This window comes from Lissotriton helveticus, chromosome 11, assembly GCF_964261635.1.
Source record: "Lissotriton helveticus chromosome 11, aLisHel1.1, whole genome shotgun sequence".
In the NCBI taxonomy this organism is placed as follows: Eukaryota; Metazoa; Chordata; class Amphibia; order Caudata; family Salamandridae; genus Lissotriton; species Lissotriton helveticus.
This window is the reverse complement of record NC_136072.1, coordinates 152158679-152177436: the sequence shown is the minus strand read 5'-3', so window position 1 is coordinate 152177436 and position 18758 is coordinate 152158679. Positions and strand designations below refer to the sequence as shown.

The 18758-nt window shown below is 43.5% G+C and overlaps 1 protein-coding gene across 1 annotated transcript in view; it reads left to right on the top strand.

Annotated features, from left to right (window-relative positions):
* Positions 1–18758, top strand: part of WDR49 (WD repeat domain 49) — a 676266-nt gene that overhangs the window by 515874 nt on the left and 141634 nt on the right. Inside the window, exon 15 of the mRNA XM_078668100.1 lies at positions 18538–18735. Coding sequence (XP_078524226.1) covers positions 18538–18735 — 198 coding nt within the window. The remainder of the gene's footprint in view (positions 1–18537; positions 18736–18758) is intronic.

Genomic DNA, 18758 nt, shown 5'->3' with positions numbered 1-18758 from the left:
CTCCCAACGCCTGCCTTGATAATAGGGTGTTAACACCTCCAACCACATTTTACATGTTGTTGGACGTGGGAACGCCCACCCTGCATCCCATTAGCGTTATCTATCGCTTCCAGCGCGGGGCGATAGATGACATCAAGAATACGTCTCTAACTCAGGTTAGAGACGTATTGGTAAAAGTGTGATAAATAAAATGCGTTAGCCACTTTAAAAAGTCGCTAACGCATTTATCGCGGGCTTGGTAATATGCCCCAAGTTTCTAAAATCTCAGTAAACTATCCACCCAGATGCAAATATTAGAAATATCATCTCTCAGATTCCTGCAAAATACAAACATTAATTTTAGGTTTAATTTCAATTCTTTCCTGAGCAGGATTTTAATTTCTGTAGTTTGCAAAAAAGTCTGTTTGCAGTTGCAGTCGGCTGAAAACACGGGGGTACAAACTAAAAAGATGTCACATTTAAGAAGGCCGTAGGCTGCAAGTTATTTTGGCAGTAGATTTTTTTGAGTCTATGTTTTAGGCGTCCATGTTTCTACAGTGTGTGTTTTCACATGGAACCCAAATGGAATCCCTGATATGAGAGACTACATGAGTTTTTTCAATGTCTTTATTAGGTTCAAACACTAGCCATAAAAGACACATAAAAAGCAAACAGTAAAATACAGAATTCATTCAGTATAAAAACACAATATAAAATTCCATTCATTTAATTGCAAGAATAAAAAAAGTGCATACAGCATAGCACCACAGGATATTTTTAACAAGATAGATACATAAAGGTCAATAAATGCACTTCACCAATCTAAAAGCATTGTGTTTCATAGTCTAACTGCACCATTTAAAAACAAGCAACATTAAAACAAATATTAGCATCAGTTAACATCTGCAAATATAATAGTGCTGGCCTAGCTTGGCTAAAATCCTTGTCCGTCAATACAGGTTTCAAAAAATGCTTACACAGATGCTTATAGTATGGACAAATCAAGAGAACATGCAGTGTGTCCTGTGTAGATAAATAGTTACATTGACAGGGAGCACTCACCTCCTCATTTAACCAACCCTTTGGCACACACAGCAAATGGTGTAACATATTTAATCTAAAACGAGTCAGGAGAAATCAGTGAGTATTAGACATATGAAGTAATAAATACGATTCAATTGACGTGATAGTTTGTAACTTGACAGATGACCTGATGGATGGTTTCCACAAAGCAGCTGAATCTCGTCCACCTCCCATGCAGATGTCGTCTTATCCCACAAACTCAACATAATCTCTTATGCCAATGACACTCAACTGATCCTCTCACTCACAGAGGAGCACTCATTGCCAAAATCTACTTCTGCAACACCATGACCAACGTAGCCAAATGGATGAGAGCCAAATGGATGAGAGACAACTGCCTCTGACTCAACTCTTACAAAACTGAAGTACTAATCTTAGGGAAGAACACCTCCACATGGGACCATATCTAGTGGCCTGCAGAACTCAGAACTACACCCACACTGACTGACCATGCATCATCATTGAAAGCCAACTGACCATGAAATGACAATTCAACGCAGTTCCCTCCTCCTGCTTCCACACACGTCACATGGTCCTCAGAATCTTCAGATGGATCCCAACCAACACCAGAAAGACCATCACTCAGGCCCTCATCACCAGCCACTTCAACTTCGGCAACACCCTCTACGCCGGCATCTCCACCCAGCTCCTCAGAAAACACCAGATCATACAGAACTCCGCAGCCAGACTCATCCTGGACCTCCCCAAACTAACCCACATCGGTCTCACCTGAAAGACCTCCACTGGCTCCCCATCCAGAAGAGATGCCAGTTTAGGATCCACACACACGCCTACAAAGCCCTCCACAACCTAGGACCTGCCTACAACAACCATTGACTGAAATTCCACCTACCCACTAGAGACATGTGATCCTGTTCCCTCGCCCTCGCACACACCCCCTGCATCGGTCACAGCCGCAGTGGTGGCTGCTCCTTCTCCTACATCGCAGCCAAGACCTGGAACGACCTTCCCCTCCAACTCCATACAGACCCCTTGCTGGCAGTCTTCAGAAAGAGACTCAAATGTGGCTTTTTGACAGAGACACAGAGCCCAGATACCCCTAGGGCTGACAGTGTTGCTCTTTACAAATGGTGATTGATTTATGAGATAGGGCGATAACACTGGGGATTATCACAAGAACCCTTTTTATAGACCGGGATGATGACTGATTTAGTCCACTCTACTGGGAGCCTACGTCTAAACGCTGCATTTATTTATCCAGAGTTTTATATAGCGCAAACTAGATCAGAGACATTGAGTATCAGAGCGCTTTACATGAGCACCAGTTTCGATGAACAGGATGTTGAGCATCGTAGCTGAGACTCGAACCCAGTTCCCTAGGTCCGAGGTCGACCGCTCTAACTGTAAGGCTACATCCTCTCCCCATTTATATAATGAGTAATGATAGAGCAAGCTTCGCATTGAGACTTGCTCGAGTCATGAACCTCGCCCGTGTGTAATCAACTAATAAACTTGTACGTCTTACTAATCTTTTATTTTATATTCGAACGAAGTAGAGGAAGCTTGCGTATGTGTATTTCTAATACAACTAATCCGTGTTCCTAAACATGGCCGCCGCTTGGAAAATTGCTTCTGCGCTTGCGTCAGTCACACTCACGTGACCTGACGTAGTTATAAGTTTGGTGGGAAAAGGGTGCGCATGCGTAATACACAGCTTTCGTGAATAACGTGGTGATGCTTTTGTGAATGTGTATATGTTGCTAACATTTAAACTGCATAGTATATTTTTATAATGATAAGTTTAAAGTACATAACCCATGATGTGATTTTCATACCGTCACTTCTATGTTTTAATTTGTTTTCGCTTACTTTTCATGTATCCTCGACTCGGAGGGGTGCTGGGCTGGGGAGTCCATCTTGGAGGGTATTTCTGCGCAGAATCACTAGAGGCTGCCACGACATTGAACTCAGGCCAAAGAAGGTTGATGCCAGAGCCACCCTGGGAAAGGGCACCTTCACCCAGCAAAAGCATCATGATTATGTTCTATTGTATCGAAATGTATTCTTTTCATTGTATTCTGTGCGACTTTCTCATGGGAACCCCAATCTCGCTAGGCGGTACCCAGAGATGCAAAGTAGGCCTCCAAATAGTCTGTCCTGATTGGTGTGTTACCCAAACCCTAGCTTAGGACCAATCCAAATTGAGGGATTCTGACACTTTGCAACATTGGGGGGTGGTACACCGTCCCAAAACAGTATATCTACCCTGGGTTCACCTAGGGAAATTGTCCGACTTGTCTGGTTTAGCTGACCTGTCACTGACCCAACGCACTCAATAGGTGACTTGATACAGAGGAGCTGCGGAGCTCTCTGTCCGAAATTTGACCATAGACTCTGAAGGTTTTACTGAACCTTAAGTGCTGGCGAAGCACTTTGCTGGGGAATTCGCTGACCCAATCGGGGTCCTGATCGATAGCTGCAGAGAGGGTGGAGCGCAGGCATTGCTTCCGAACTGCGGGTGTTGGTCGTATCATGGTGGTCCTGTCCTGATCCTAATCTGAGGGTTTCCTGTCCTGTCCTGGGTGTCCATTCTGCACCTGCTGTCCATTTGAGGGGTATCCTTCCTTGAGGGGTTCCTGTCCTTAACTGACCCGTGGCCAGGGTTTGGTTTTTCACACCAGTCTAGGTAAATATTGCTCTGAATCTCCTGAAACTGCACCTTTCTGAATTTTTGTCTTTTGCTTTAATAAAGACATACCTTTGCATATGTTAATTTTCCATGCTTTCTCCCGCAACCATTGAATCATAAAGTTATTTGCATTGATTTCATAACGTGTTCCTATGTTACCCTACCTGTTAGAAATTATATTTTGCATTGCAGTTTGTCATTTCCTGATATGGTCTAGAACCTCCTTACTTAAACTGTCTAAAGAACTTTTGCCTTAAAGCATAGCGTGTCTCTCTTCATAGACTCTCCTATAGTTATATAAATGTCCCGAACTCCTGTCTCATTTTTGAGATAATTCTAGAATACTAGTCCTAATCAAAGCCTATCCCATCTTTAGTGATTCACCTTAAACGTTCTAATTCCTGATCCTTCATTTTGAATGTGTCCTGGTTCCATTAGTTTATAAATGGTTGCACTGACTTATTTGCTATTCAGCTATGTACTTTCTGTTATTCTGATTATCGATTGCTTAATTACTGTGAATTTGATGATTTCTGAATTTTACTAAATTAGATAAAGACTTTAAAACTTCCAGTTGTCCGTGGTCATTTTACAAAAGTATTGAATGTTATTTGTTGGGTTTGTATTTTGCTGCCTTTCCTTTGACAGCTAGCTCCCTGATCCATTGTGGTCATAGGTACCCGCATCGGTGGATGGTAAGTCGGGTACTCTGAGGAATAACGAAAGGAACTCACAAATATCTGATAGCAGACCGTGAGGTCATCCGATCAATGTATATGGTGATTTGAAATATATGGGCCCGAAGCCGGAAGTGGCGAAATTATTGGTCGGGTGACCCGCGCGCTCTATCAGTATTTTCTGGTAGCAGAGTTATGGTTAGGGAATAGTTAAAGGTTAGGTAGGACTAGTTAAGCTAAGTCAAGTCGGTAGCTGCTAGTATATTGATGCTGCTACAAGAGTGGCCGTTTCGAGGAATTGATCACTCTCTTGAAATGTGTTGCTTTTAAATTTATGAATTGTTTGAAAATTGTTATTCTTGTTCTTATATTGTTATATGTATTAATCCATGCGTATGTAAAACGTTTTGTTAAATGTTGTCGGAAATCCCCGGGGAATTGAAAAGCGAGTGGTGAATAGAATCCATTTGCTTGAGGTCGCAGGCTCAAGGAAAGTTAGGTGCAGGTTAGGTAGAACCGGAAGCACTAACTAGGGCTTTTTCTGAATGCATGTGTGAATAAATGTTAGTAACGAGGTTCATTGGCAAAATTCCCATAGTGGCGTAACCTAATAAGGGTCACATCGGAAGAGTAGCAGGTTCATCGGAGCTTGAGTGAAAGCAAAGGGGTCCGCTGGGAAACCTTAGACTCGGATATATCCCGGAATGAGTGGATGGGTCTAGGGAAGTAACAGGTTCACTGATGCTGGAGTGAAGGGTAGGCGGAAGAGATCTACCCGTAGTGTGTGAAAAGTAAATGGAAGTAGTTTACTTGGAGTAAAACAACTCTTTCCTGTCTAGACACTTGAGCACTGTGGCGAATGTGTATTCGTCGTAAAATAACCAAGTACTAAGCACTTTAGAAAGAAAGAAAGTTTCCGTTACCTTGTGAAGGGAGGGAGTCAGTCGCGAAGCGTCTCTGACGTCACTCCGTGCCGCGCTGGGATTGGTAGAAACAGCGGGCGGGTAGCGGGGCTGGAATTGTGAAGGAGGGGTGAGCGCCGAAGCGTGAGAACTGTCTCGCGAAAAGGCCGCGCACCCATTGGCCGAAAATATCTGAACTCGTGCACCCCACTGGTCGCACGGAATTACAAGACGCATTCTGATTGGAGGTAATTTGTAAACAAAGTTAAACGTAGAAATCGTATGTGGCACTCGTATACTCCAGAGACTAGACCCGATCCAAGAAACCTAGGGTTTGAAAGGGATCAGTGGAAGGCTAATAGATACGACATTATGTACGGAAGTAAGCGAAAATTGTCCCTTGTAAATAAGGTAAAGAATTACTTCAAAAAGGATAAGCCGATCAAAACTAGAGAGGGCATTGTTATTCCACCACCAAATACTCCCGCCTCTTTCATGATGTTCGACAGAGGGTACAATACGTGTGTATGGTTAGAAAATTGGGCGAAATACACACAAGATGACGGAATAATGGCCTTTCCGTTAGAAGGTACCTTTAATGGTAGGATTCTATTCAATTTAAGAACCCGAATGAATGAATTACATCCCAGACCGAGACTAACGCAGTATGAGGCATTAGAGGAATGGGAGATCGAGGCTTTCCAAAGAGAGAAGCCCCGAATGGACAAAGGGCTGACAAAGTATTACCCAAAACTGAAACAAGAAACCCGAGACAAAAGGATGAAACAATGGAGACAGAGCATGATTGTTGAGGGACTGTTTCCCATGATGCCAGCAGAAGATCCTCCTGGGGGGGGGAAAGGACAGAGAAATCCAAGCACTTGGGGCCCCTAGGAGAATCAGATGACGAATTGTTAGATCACATATGCATGAGAAGTCCGCCTCCTTATAATGAAGGACACCGACCTGCGAGTGCAGGAGATATTCCCCGGAGACCTCTACAAAGGGAAGAGGTCAGGTCCGCAAGTGTAGGAGGGGATTATCTAATTCCTCCTTATACTGAGAATCTAGGACCCGTAGAAACCAGAAGTATTTACCCCAGGAGACCTGTAGGTGGGGAAATAGGATATTCACGGGAAGGAGATTTTTGCCCTCGTCCCCCCTACGGAGGTGAGGTGAGGTCCTTAGGTTCAGGAATTCCGTTATTACAGCCCCGGGATGAGGAAGATCCGAGAATCCTAGGCACAGGAAGTTTGTTTCAGAAACCTAATTATGGTGGAGGGCCGAGTGAGACACATCCCACTGCCCCGAGTTATGCTCCTATTCTGACCCCGCAGGTGTTACATGACAAATCTTTGGACAGGTTATTAGAAGAGAAAGAGCGAGAAGCGCTAGGAAATCAGAGAGCTGAAATAATACGGAAAATGTCACAACTAAATGCAAGTCCTGAAGCCTTAACGATCCCAGTAACTATCGGACCAGTGGTTCTGTTGTACGGGGACTGTCAAGGGAGTCCGAAACCTCCAGTAATTACTCCTGTCATTGCACCGACCAGACCAGAACCCTTAATCATAGATGATCAGACAAGTGAGTGTGAGTCAGAGGTCTCGCTGCTAGATCTGCCCGTTAGAAATACAGGAAAAAAGATACAGAAAAGACATAATCCTTTTAACGCGAGGGAAATTCAGATGGAATCGACCTCAGGTACGAAGAGTGTCACATTGGTGACTCCTGAAGAAATCGAAAGATGGAGTCAAGAATTTGAAAAACAAGCGTCCCCAACGAAACCTTTAGATCTCTACAAGCTGAGAATAGAAATAGAGGAATTGATGGCAGGAAACGTAGGATTAGACAGATTAAATACCTACTCCGAAGACGAAATGCTGTTTATCTGCAAGAGTCTCACCCGAAATACCAGAGTACTTCATGAAAAACTGACAGACACTGCTGCTAGCATGGGAATAGATATTTCAAGATCAAAACCGCTGCAGAAACCATATAGGGCAGATTTCTCAGACAAGGATTTGGAAAACTTGAATGTTTCAGGGAAGAAAGCACAGGTCAAGGAACTATTGACCGTATTGCAAAAATGGGGAGATGTGGAAAGGTGGAAAGCCAGATGGGTCAAGAAAAAGGATGAGGCCAGGTCTAGGCAGGCAACTCCCGAATTCGCTCTAAGAGAAGCTGACAAGCCAGAACAGTTATGCCCTATGCGCGAAGTACCAGGTGGAAAGTATGTGCACGTTCCATGGTCCAGACAGGATATTGTGTCCTTTACTAACGATTTCCCGAAATTGCGCGAAAAGCCAGTCGACTGGTACAGGCAGGTGGAAAGGTTCGTAAAGGTGCAAAAATGCCTGTGGAAAGACCTGGATGGGTTCTTTGACATTGTGGTCCCTGTAGATCTATGGACCGAGTGTAAAATAGCCATAGCTTGGCCTAGTGAGGAATACCCGAGAGATGACAAAACAGGGGAACCATCGAAAGAAGTGATGAGAAAATATGAACAAGTAATTCAGCATCTGAAACTAAAAGTGCCAGCCAAGGAAACTGATTGGACCAAGATAGATAGAACCACGCAGGAAAGAGACGAGACAGTGCACTCCTTTTATGAAAGGCTGTTGCAGGTGTTCAAAACATACAGTGGTATAGATAACATTGAGATGAAGGATATGACACATTTTATTTACAGGTTTGTAAATGGTTTAAGACCCGAAATTTGTCAATGGATAAAAGATAACAAGATCTGTTGGCATACTAAAAAGATGGATGAGGTCCTACGGTACGCGAAGTACTGTGAGGACGAGATGGCAGAAAAGAAAAAGGCTCTCAAGGAGAAGGTTATGTGGGCTCAAGTGAAGCTCGCAGAACAGCAGGAAAAACAATTGAATAAAATGGCCAAAACTACTCAGAATCCAAGTCCTGGGGGTGGGGGTGGAGGAAAGCCCCGGCCCAAAATGAGCAGGGAGTAGGCTAAGAAGAAATTTCCCTGCCACCAGTGCGGAGAAATTGGACACTGGCGAGATGAGTGTCCCTATTTGCAGGATGATAACTCCCAAACACCTGATTTAACTCCACAGACGCAGAATGAAAGACCAAGAAAGACCCAACAACAGGTAAAAACGATTCAGTTGCCCCGAGCACCAAAGCAAGTATTTAAGGGAAAATCCACGCAGGGTGATGACGTAGAAGTCTGGGGGAGCAATGAGAACAGAAATGCAGCAACTTCGCAGTATTTACTAAATGATACCTTCCTTTGTGATGACCAGTACTGACGGGGCCTGAGAGGGGAGGACGAGGAGTGCGTACTTGGCGCCTCCTTGCCGGTAGACCAGTCAGGGCCATACATTGAAGGAAAGGTTGACGGAAATGATGTCACTTTTCTGTTGGACACTGGCGCTACCCGTTCTACTGTGAGAACAGTGGACGTTCCAAACCTACCCCTCTCGGGAGAAGCAATCCAAGTAGTGGGGGTATCTAATCAACTGATTAGTACTCCTGTTACCGAGCCCATGGAGATCTCAATTGGAAACTTTAAAGAAATGCATAGATTTGTCGTTTGTGACACCAGTCCAGTGAACTTACTGGGACGTGATTTGCTGTGCAAAATGAACTGTACCATCTTTTGCACACCAAAGGGTGTTGAAATTCAGACCCCAGATGAAGATGGCATTTATAAATTAATGTTAATAAGACCTGACTCAGAAATTAAACGAATGACTATGCAGGATTTGCCCAAAGAACTCCAAGAAACAGTGAAGCCAGAGGTATGGGACTTTACCGGGAAAGATGTAGGATTAATGAAAAACGTAGACCCCATACAGATAGCAATAAAGGACAATGCAGTATACCCTAATACTAAACCCTACAGAATGAATGCAGAAGTGAGAGCAGGTGTTGCCCTGGAAATACAGAAATTGCTAGAAGGAAACATCATACAGGAAGTAATGAGTAGCCCATGCAACTCACCGATTATGGGCATCAAAAAGCCTAGTGGCAAGTACAGAGTAGTTCAGGACCTAAGAAAGGTAAACAAAATAGTGGTTCCTTGTTGTCCTATTGTGCCGAACCCAGCCGTGATTCTGTATCAGATTCCCTGGGATGCTGAGTGGTTCACTGTGATAGACCTATGTCATGCATTCTTTTCCATTCCCTTGCATCCAGACAGCAAATGTCTTTTCTCATTTGCTTTCAACAGTCACGTGTATGTCTGGAACAGGGTCCCCCAGGGGTACACAGAGAGCCCCTCTATCTTTAATCAGATCTTGAAAAAATGTTTGGAAACTTTGGTCTTACCTGGAAATTCTGTTTTGGTGCAATACATTGACGACCTCTTGGTGGCGTCCAAAAGTCATAAAGATTGTGTGATTGACACCATTGCCCTACTGAATCACCTGAGTGAGAAGGGACATAAAGTGGCCCCTGAAAAATTACAGTTCTGTGCAAAATCAGTAAAATATCTGGGGCACCAGATAGAGAAAGGCATCAGGAAAATAACGTCAGAAAGAGTCAGAATAATTCAAAAGATGCAGTTACCCCGTACTCAGAAAGAAATCAGAATGTTCCTTGGAGTGATAGGATACTGCAGGCAATGGATTGTGGGATTTGCAGTCCTAGCTAGGCCTTTGATAAAAATGACCAAGAGAGGAACACCGGATATTGTAGAATGGGATGATGAAAGCTTAACAGCCTTCACAAAATTGCGAGATTGTCTGTGTACAGCCCCTGCATTGGGAATACCAGACTATTCCAAGGAATTTGCCCTGTTCTGTGACACTCGCGATAATTGCGCGTTGTCAGTCCTAACACAGGAGCATGGCACCACCAGAAGGCCTGTGGCATATTTCTCTGCCACCCTAGATCCAGTGGCTGCTGGATTACCAGGATGTCTGAAAGCAGTAGCTGCTACTTGCACAAGTTTAGAGCAGAGTGAATCCATTGTCATGGGACATCCTGTAACTGTGTATGTTCCACATGGAGTGGTAATTTTGCTAACAAGAACGAAAACTCAGTATCTCACCCCTAGTCGGCTGACTAAATACGAGAGGATTCTCGTGGGTGCTGCAAATATAACGATTGTCCGGTGCAACACTCTGAATCCCGCCACTCTGCTTCCCAACTCAATGGATATGGAAGATGGGGAGGAAGATGAGCATAACTGCATTGATTTAACAGAATTTTGCACAAAGCCACGCCCAGACATTAAAGAAACACCTTTGCCTAAACATGACATGGAATTGTTTGTGGATGGTTCATGCCTAAGACATGAACAAGGAGGCCTGAGTGCTGCCTATGCGGTAGTCTCTTTAACCAAAATTGTAGAAGCAGGTTATTTATTTGAAGTAAAGTCTGCACAAGTAGCCGAATTGATCGCTATGATAAAAGCTTGCAAATTGGGGAAAAACGAATGCCTAACAGTGTATACTGACAGTCAGTACTGTTTTGGAGTTGTGCATGACTTTGGCCAATTATGGCTACAGAGGGAGTTCCTGACTTCATCAGGTACCCCTATTCGAAATGGAAAAGTTGTTCAAGACCTTTTAGAGGCAATCCAATTACCAAAAGAATTGGCAGTGGTCAAGTGTGTTGCTCATAAGAAGGAATTTGACCCTGTATCATTGGGAAATGATTTCGCTGATCGAGTGGCACAATTATGCGCCAGGGATCGATTGATCATAAATCCAAAACGGGGGGGGCCCGGAACCAGCTGCCAACTTCGAGTGTTTGAAGAAGTGCCTACATGGGATGAAGTGAGAGAATGGCAGCAGGCGGCACCCTGGCAAGAGAGAGAGAAGTGGAAGGAAGAAGGGTGTAGACCAAGACGTGAGGATGGTGTCATCTTGGGCCCAAATGGTATGCCTGTGTTACCCAGACACTTGCTTGGCACAATGGCTAGACTGATACATGAGGGATCACACATTGGTAGGGACGCCATGATTCTGGTATTCCAACAGACTTGGTACAGCAAAAAGTTCAGGAAAGTAGCAGAGTCCCTCTGCCAGAGGTGCCTGTCATGTCAACAGATGAATCCAGGCAAGAGAACAATGGTGGAACTAGGGAAAATTGGGAGGTCAGGGGGTCCCTTTGTGAGAATACAGGTTGATTTCATCACCATGCCACGTTGTGAGGGGAAGCGTTATGTCCTTGTCATTGTCTGCCTATTTTCAAAGTGGGTGGAAGCTTACCCTACTCCCCAAAGTGACGCACTGACAGTAGCAAAGTGTTTACTGAAAGAACTGATACCTAGATTCGGGGTTCCAGTCACTATTGAATCAGATAGAGGCCGACATTTTCAGAATGATGTGATCGACCAACTCTGTAAGGCATTTGGGATCTCGCAAAAACTCCACTGTGCATATCATCCAGAGGCTTCTGGAGTGGTGGAACAAATAAACGGGACTATCAAAACAAGACTAGCGAAATTGTGTGATGCATCTGGCATGACCTGGGTAAAGGCCCTGCCTCTGGTTTTGATGGGACTCCGAAGTATTCCAGACCGGAAGACAGGCCTGAGCCCACATGAAATCCTGATGGGAAGAGTGATGAGACAAGCGTGGGTACCAGGAAGCAAACTGTTGAGTATTACTGATGATTTGGTGCTTGAATACTGCAAGAGATTAGGTGACCAAGTGCGTTATATCTCTCGCCAGATCGGAGAAGACGCCGTCGCCAATCCAACGACTCCTCTCCACAAACTGGTTCCAGGGGACTGGGTCAAAATAAAGAAGCATACTCGGTCGAGCTGCCTGGCACCAAGGTGGGGACAGAAGCGCCAAGTAATCCTGGTAACAACCACAGCAGTGAAGTGTGCAGGTGTTCCCCATTGGATCCACGCCAGCCACACCCAGAAGGTACTACCAGACAAGGAGCCTGGAGAAGAAGGCCGTCCAGCAGAGGGGCCTGCAGAAGCAAGACCAGAAGTAGCTGACAACGTACAGCCCAGTACCAGTCAAGCTGAGGGGTCCGCAGACGTTGGTCCAGGGGTAGTTGATGACGAGCTACCAAGAGTCAAGCCTGCTGAGGGGTTCCCAGACGTTGGTCCAGAAGTAGCTGATGACGAGCTGCCGAGCATATGGCCAGAGGAGTGGATACCCTTGATTGACCTCACAGAAGACCCAATCAGAACAAGAGAGCGAATTTGGGAAGGTAGAGAGTGGAATAGAGAGGAAAAGCAAGGCACAGGCGAAGAACCTCAGACTATTGAGATTCACTTCAAAACTGAGGAAGGAGAAGGTCAGACAGGGACTGAGCAAATAATTGATACACCGCCCCAAACTCCAGAAGTCGAAAACAAACAGATTAGACCTAGTGAAGAGATTCGAGCGGAAGAAAGTCAAGAGAATGAAGTGCTCGAAGAGGAACAGATAGGATTAGAAGAACGTGTTCAGGAAACAGAACCAGAGACATTTGAAACACAAACACAAAACTCTCCTGAACAAGGCCAGTTTAGTAACCAGGCAGAAGAAATAGATACGAGCCCTGGAACTAGTCAGATAAGAAGGGAAGTAAAGGAAGCAGAATTGCCACAAGCAAATGAAAATAAAAGGGCAATAAAAGAAAACGAAGTCCCAGTACCAACTAAAAGACTTAAGAAAAGAAAGCACATTGAGCCTGGATTCATAAAGAAATTGAGACTGAGGATAAAAACGGTAGAAGAAAAACGTGCAGAAGAAAGGAGAAGTTCTCGCATAGCAGAACAACCAGAAGACACTTCCAAAAGAAGGAGCGATCGAATAAAAAGACAAAACAAAAAGTACAAGTCTCCTGAATGGACGCTCGTTTTGGAAGAATTTGAAGATTTTGATATAACTGACGAAAACGACGGAGAACCAGTCGCCGAGTACTCTGCCGAAGAAGAAGACGAGCCACCGTGAATTTGCACAAAGTAAGCTACTCGTGCAAAGACACAAAGAGGGGTCGAGAAACTTCTTCTGAGCCAAAATGTCTGATTCAAACGTGAATGGTAGACCTAGTCGCAGTTGTTGCAAAACATGCTGCAAGGTATGTGTATGTAGTATAATTATAGTGATATTAGTTTGGATAGGACTAACAGTTTTCATTCCTTTTGCGGTGAGCAAAAATACTAATGTTGACCCTACTGAGATTGTAAATACTGACAATGAAGAGCTGACAACACAGAGTGTAGCAAGACATGAGAGAGCACTCAAACAAACAAAACGAGACCTAGAAGCATCAGATGAGGGAGGGCTACATTATCATGAAGTTAAGAATAAGACACATTTAAATGTTTTCGCAAACTTGTTAATACACTATGTAGAGACTATGGAAATTGAAGATTGCTATGTCTGCATGAAGCTACCTACCTCTGTGGCTGAAGGCGTGACATACCATCACTTGCCCCTGACATACGGAATATCCTGTAGCATTTTAGCAAGCTTATTTTACAAAAGAGGACCGTTACAGTACTATTACTCTAACAATGACGTGATCTTTTCTGAACTTCCTATACGTGGGAACCTGAATCCTGTACATACCAAAAGTGACGTTACTCGCTATATGGGCGAATACTTCCTGACTATAGGTAATATAGACATAGGTGACGCACACAGAGATAATTTGACCTGCTCTTTGCGTGAGCAGGAAAAGATGTTCCTGAACATGGCAGAGAAGAGGAGAATAAAAATAAAAAGAAAGGCAGATGACGAAAAACAGAAAACGCCAAAATGGGCTGAGGACATGGAAGGCACCTCAAATGGCGGGGCGGGACCTGCTCTGTTGCTGGATTTTGAAAGGAAAGGAAAGCTATGTCTTCACCGAGAGAAGACTAGCTATTATAATAACATTTTCATTGGTTCCAGTGAATGTGAACATAATTACAAGGTAATTGGAGGATGGGGTTTCAAAAATGGGTCAGAGCCTGTGTTTCCTGGAATTTATTATATATGTGGAGACAAGGCTTATTTCAAATTGCCGGATCACTGGTATGGAAGCTGCTATTTTGGCATTGTCTTCCCGAAAATATACCATGTGAATGAAGTTGCTGGAAGCAGTGAAAATACTAATGGCTTAGTGCGTAGTAAAAGAGAAAGCGTAGGTGAAATAATGGGTAGTATTTTCAGTGCACTGATACCTGGAGTGGGAGTGGTTCTGAACACTCACAGAATTTGCAAATTGTCCACTATAGTGGATGTGTTGTCTACGGACACAGCTCATGGATTTCTGCTGGTCAATACCGAAATGGTTGCGATCAGATCAATGGTTTTGCAGAACAGACTTGCTCTTGACACCTTATTAGCAAAAGAGGGCGGAGTCTGCCGGATGTTGAAGGCGCAACATTGTTGCACTTATATTCCGGACAAAAGTGTGCAGCTCAAAAGATATGTGAACAACATTACTAATTTGGAAAAGGAACTCAAACCACTCGAGGTTGACAGTGCCTGGAAGAGACTGGTAGATGGTCTCTCAAATGTAGGTCATTGGCTTGCTAGCTTAGGTAAAAGCTTATTGTTTAAGGTACTGATGCCAATTGGAATTATAGGTCTTATCCTATTTTTCATATTTGTCTGTTGCAAATGCCGTAAGCACACCAGAAAGCATCAAGTGAATGCCAGAGGAGTGAAACGAAGTGTGGATGAGCTTGAATTAGAAGAAATGAATAATCAGATATACAAAAAGGTGAAAAAATCTCACCCTATCAAAGATGAGAAAGAGAAGCTGAATCACTTGCTGGAAGAGATAGAGTTGTATACAGTGTGAGAAGTTGGCATCTGGTTCCATTATTTTTGTGATGATAGTAAATATCATCAAAGAGGGGATCGATAGAGCAAGCTTCGCATTGCGACTTGCTCGAGTCATGAACCTCGCCCGTGTGTAATCAACTAATAAACTTGTACGTCTTACTAATCTTTTATTTTATATTCGAACGAAGTAGAGGAAGCTTGCGTATGTGTATTTCTAATACAACTAATCCGTGTTCCTAAACATGGCCGCCGCTTGGAAAATTGCTTCTGCGCATGCGTCAGTCACACTCACGTGACCTGACGTAGTTATAAGTTTGGTGGGAAAAGGGTGCGCATGCGTAATACACAGCTTTCGTGAATAACGTGGTGATGCTTTTGTGAATGTGTATATGTTGCTAACATTTAAACTGCATAGTATATTTTTAAAATGATAAGTTTAAAGTACACAACCCATGATGCGATTTTCATACCGTCACTTCTATGTTTTAATTTGTTTTCGCTTACTTTTCATGTATCCTCGACTCGGAGGGGTGCTGGGCTGGGGAGTCCATCTTGGAGGGTATTTCTGCGCAGAATCACTAGAAGCTGCCACGACATTGAACTCAGGCCAAAGAAGGTTGATGCCAGAGCCACCCTTGGAAAGGGCACCTTCACCCAGCAAAAGCATCATGATTATGTTCTATTGTATCGAAATGTATTCTTTTCATTGTATTCTGTGCGACTTTCTCATGGGAACCCCAATCTCGCTAGGCGGTACCCAGAGATGCAAAGTAGGCCTCCAAATAGTCTGTCCTGATTGGTGTGTTACCCAAACCCTACCTTAGGACCAATCCAAATTGAGGGATTCTGACACTTTGCAATATTGGGGGGTGGTACACCGTCCCAAAACAGTATATCTACCCTGGGTTCACCTAGGGAAATTGTCCGACTTGTCTGGTTTAGCTGACCTGTCACTGACCCAACGCACTCAATAGGTGACTTGATACAGAGGAGCTGCGGAGCTCTCTGTCCGAAATTTGACCATAGACTCTGAAGGTTTTACTGAACCTTAAGTGCTGGCGAAGCACTTTGCTGGGGAATTCGCTGACCCAATCGGGGTCCTGATCGATAGCTGCAGAGAGGGTGGAGCGCAGGCGTTGCTTCCGAACTGCGGGTGTTGGTCGTATCCTGGTGGTCCTGTCCTGATCCTAATCTGAGGGTTTCCTGTCCTGTCCTGGGTGTCCATTCTGCACCTGCTGTCCATTTGAGGGGTATCCTTCCTTGAGGGGTTCCTGTCCTTAACTGACCCGTGGCCAGGGTTTGGTTTTTCACACCAGTCTAGGTAAATATTGCTCTGAATCTCCTGAAACTGCACCTTTCTGAATTTCTGTCTTTTGCTTTAATAAAGACATACCTTTGCATATGTTAATTTTCCATGCTTTCTCCCGCAACCATTGAATCATAAAGTTATTTGCATTGATTTCATAACGTGTTCCTATGTTACCCTACCTGTTAGAAATTATATTTTGCATTGCAGTTTGTCATTTCCTGATATGGTCTAGAACCTCCTTACTTAAACTGTCTAAAGAACTTTTGCCTTAAAGCATAGCGTGTCTCTCTTCATAGACTCTCCTATAGTTATATAAATGTCCCGAACTCCTGTCTCATTTTTGAGATAATTCTAGAATACTAGTCCTAATCAAAGCCTATCCCATCTTTAGTGATTCACCTTAAACGTTCTAATTCCTGATCCTTCATTTTGAATGTGTCCTGGTTCCATTAGTTTATAAATGGTTGCACTGACTTATTTGCTATTCAGCTATGTACTTTCTGTTATTCTGATTATCGATTGCTTAATTACTGTGAATTTGATGATTTCTGAATTTTACTAAATTAGATAAAGACTTTAAAACTTCCAGTTGTCCGTGGTCATTTTACAAAAGTATTGAATGTTATTTGTTGGGTTTGTATTTTGCTGCCTTTCCTTTTACAGCTAGCTCCCTGATCCATTGTGGTCATAGGTACCCGCATCGGTGGATGGTAAGTCGGGTACTCTGAGGAATAACGAAAGGAACTCACAAATATCTGATAGCAGACCGTGAGGTCATCCGATCAATGTATATGGTGATTTGAAATATATGGGCCCGAAGCCGGAAGTGGCGAAATTATTGGTCGGGTGACCCGCGCGCTCTATCAGTAACAATGGTAACAATGGTGGCGGTTAACGAAGTGTTGGACTTAAACAGGTCCTAAGGAATCCCATTCGGAGCCAGGGGTTTTATTTTTAGAGAGCCTATCTATAGCATCCGGAACCTCCTCCCAATGTATAACTAACATATAATCACAAGAAGACAGTGGTAACAGAGAGTTACCATGTTCTTAGGGTTCTCCATAAACAGCCTAAAAATGACTGACCCAGGCAACCAGCAAAATAGGCTGCATTAACAGGGAACCCTGTTCAGGCTGTAAAAGTGGGCGGTTAACTATCTCCTAAAATTTGGTGTTTTTTCTTCTCCGACTTGGAACTGACAGTTCTTCCCAGGCCTCGTCCCTCAACAAGATTTTCCTTTGCTTCGTGGCCAATTCATGGGAAGCCCGGCAGGATGCTACTTGTGCCCTTTCAATTGGGAATGTCTTGCAGCACTGCCATAAATTTGCGATGGGCCCTCGTACAAGAATGATCAAACCACCTATGTAGCTCGGGTAATGGCAATACCTTAGTTGTTAATTATTTCCCAACTTGCTGACCAATATCTAAGAAGGAGCTAGTTATATCACTATGGCATCAAAACACATATTAATCAATTTTGTGTGGAAAATTTCAGGGGAAATGTTCTACAATTTCAATCTACGACCATGATCACATATGGTCTCCAGTCCTCTTATTGAATACACTGCCGGTGTCAATTTATATTCCCAAGAAAATGAACCGTATAATGGATTATTGTCTCACCTGGAATCCCAGAGGACTTTGCACTTCCGAAGTTTTGGGACCAGGACTGGTGGCACCAGTACATAGTCAATCACTGAGAATTTACCGCTGTCTGTAAAGATGGATGTGCCCCTTTTAATACCACGGTCGACATGGGCTTCCTCTGATGGGGTAAGATTACAATTATTGATAATCCTGTTCATCAATTCACCCTGTACAGAATGAGAAAAATAAGGCATGATACAGGTAGAAACTGAATTCAAATCCTTATCAAAGTCCTAACAATTTTGAAAGAGATGTAATTTAAAATCACCCAACAGAATTACATGAGTTATTTCTCATTGATCAGTACTAGTTATTTCCAATGTAAGTATGGTGTGGTACCAGAGAATCATAATTTAAATAAATTCTGACATAAATATTAAGTCCTAAATATTGTTTACTGAAATATCACCCTACTGGAAATTCTACACCTAGTGGGAAGATATTTTTGTAAACAAAAGATAGGGCACAATATTTATCAGGTGATATTCTTGCTAACAATAGTCTGACATGCAACCTTAAGTACATCATATATGTATATATATACATTTACCTTATACCCAGATGACCAATGTTTCTGTTCTTTTGCTAGGAATACTGCACTGACCTCAATGATAAGAAGGAGACACAGCCCCCTCCTTTGGTACAGAGTTTTCAGCCTCATGAAGACTGCGTCACTCACCTGGAAACATGTGAACATGGCGGCCATTTGCTCATCATCTCCGCCTCTGCAGACTGCACAGTACGCCTTAGCAATGTTCATGGGACGAAAGTGGGAACATTCGGACAGGTAAACATTGAGGTTACGCATTG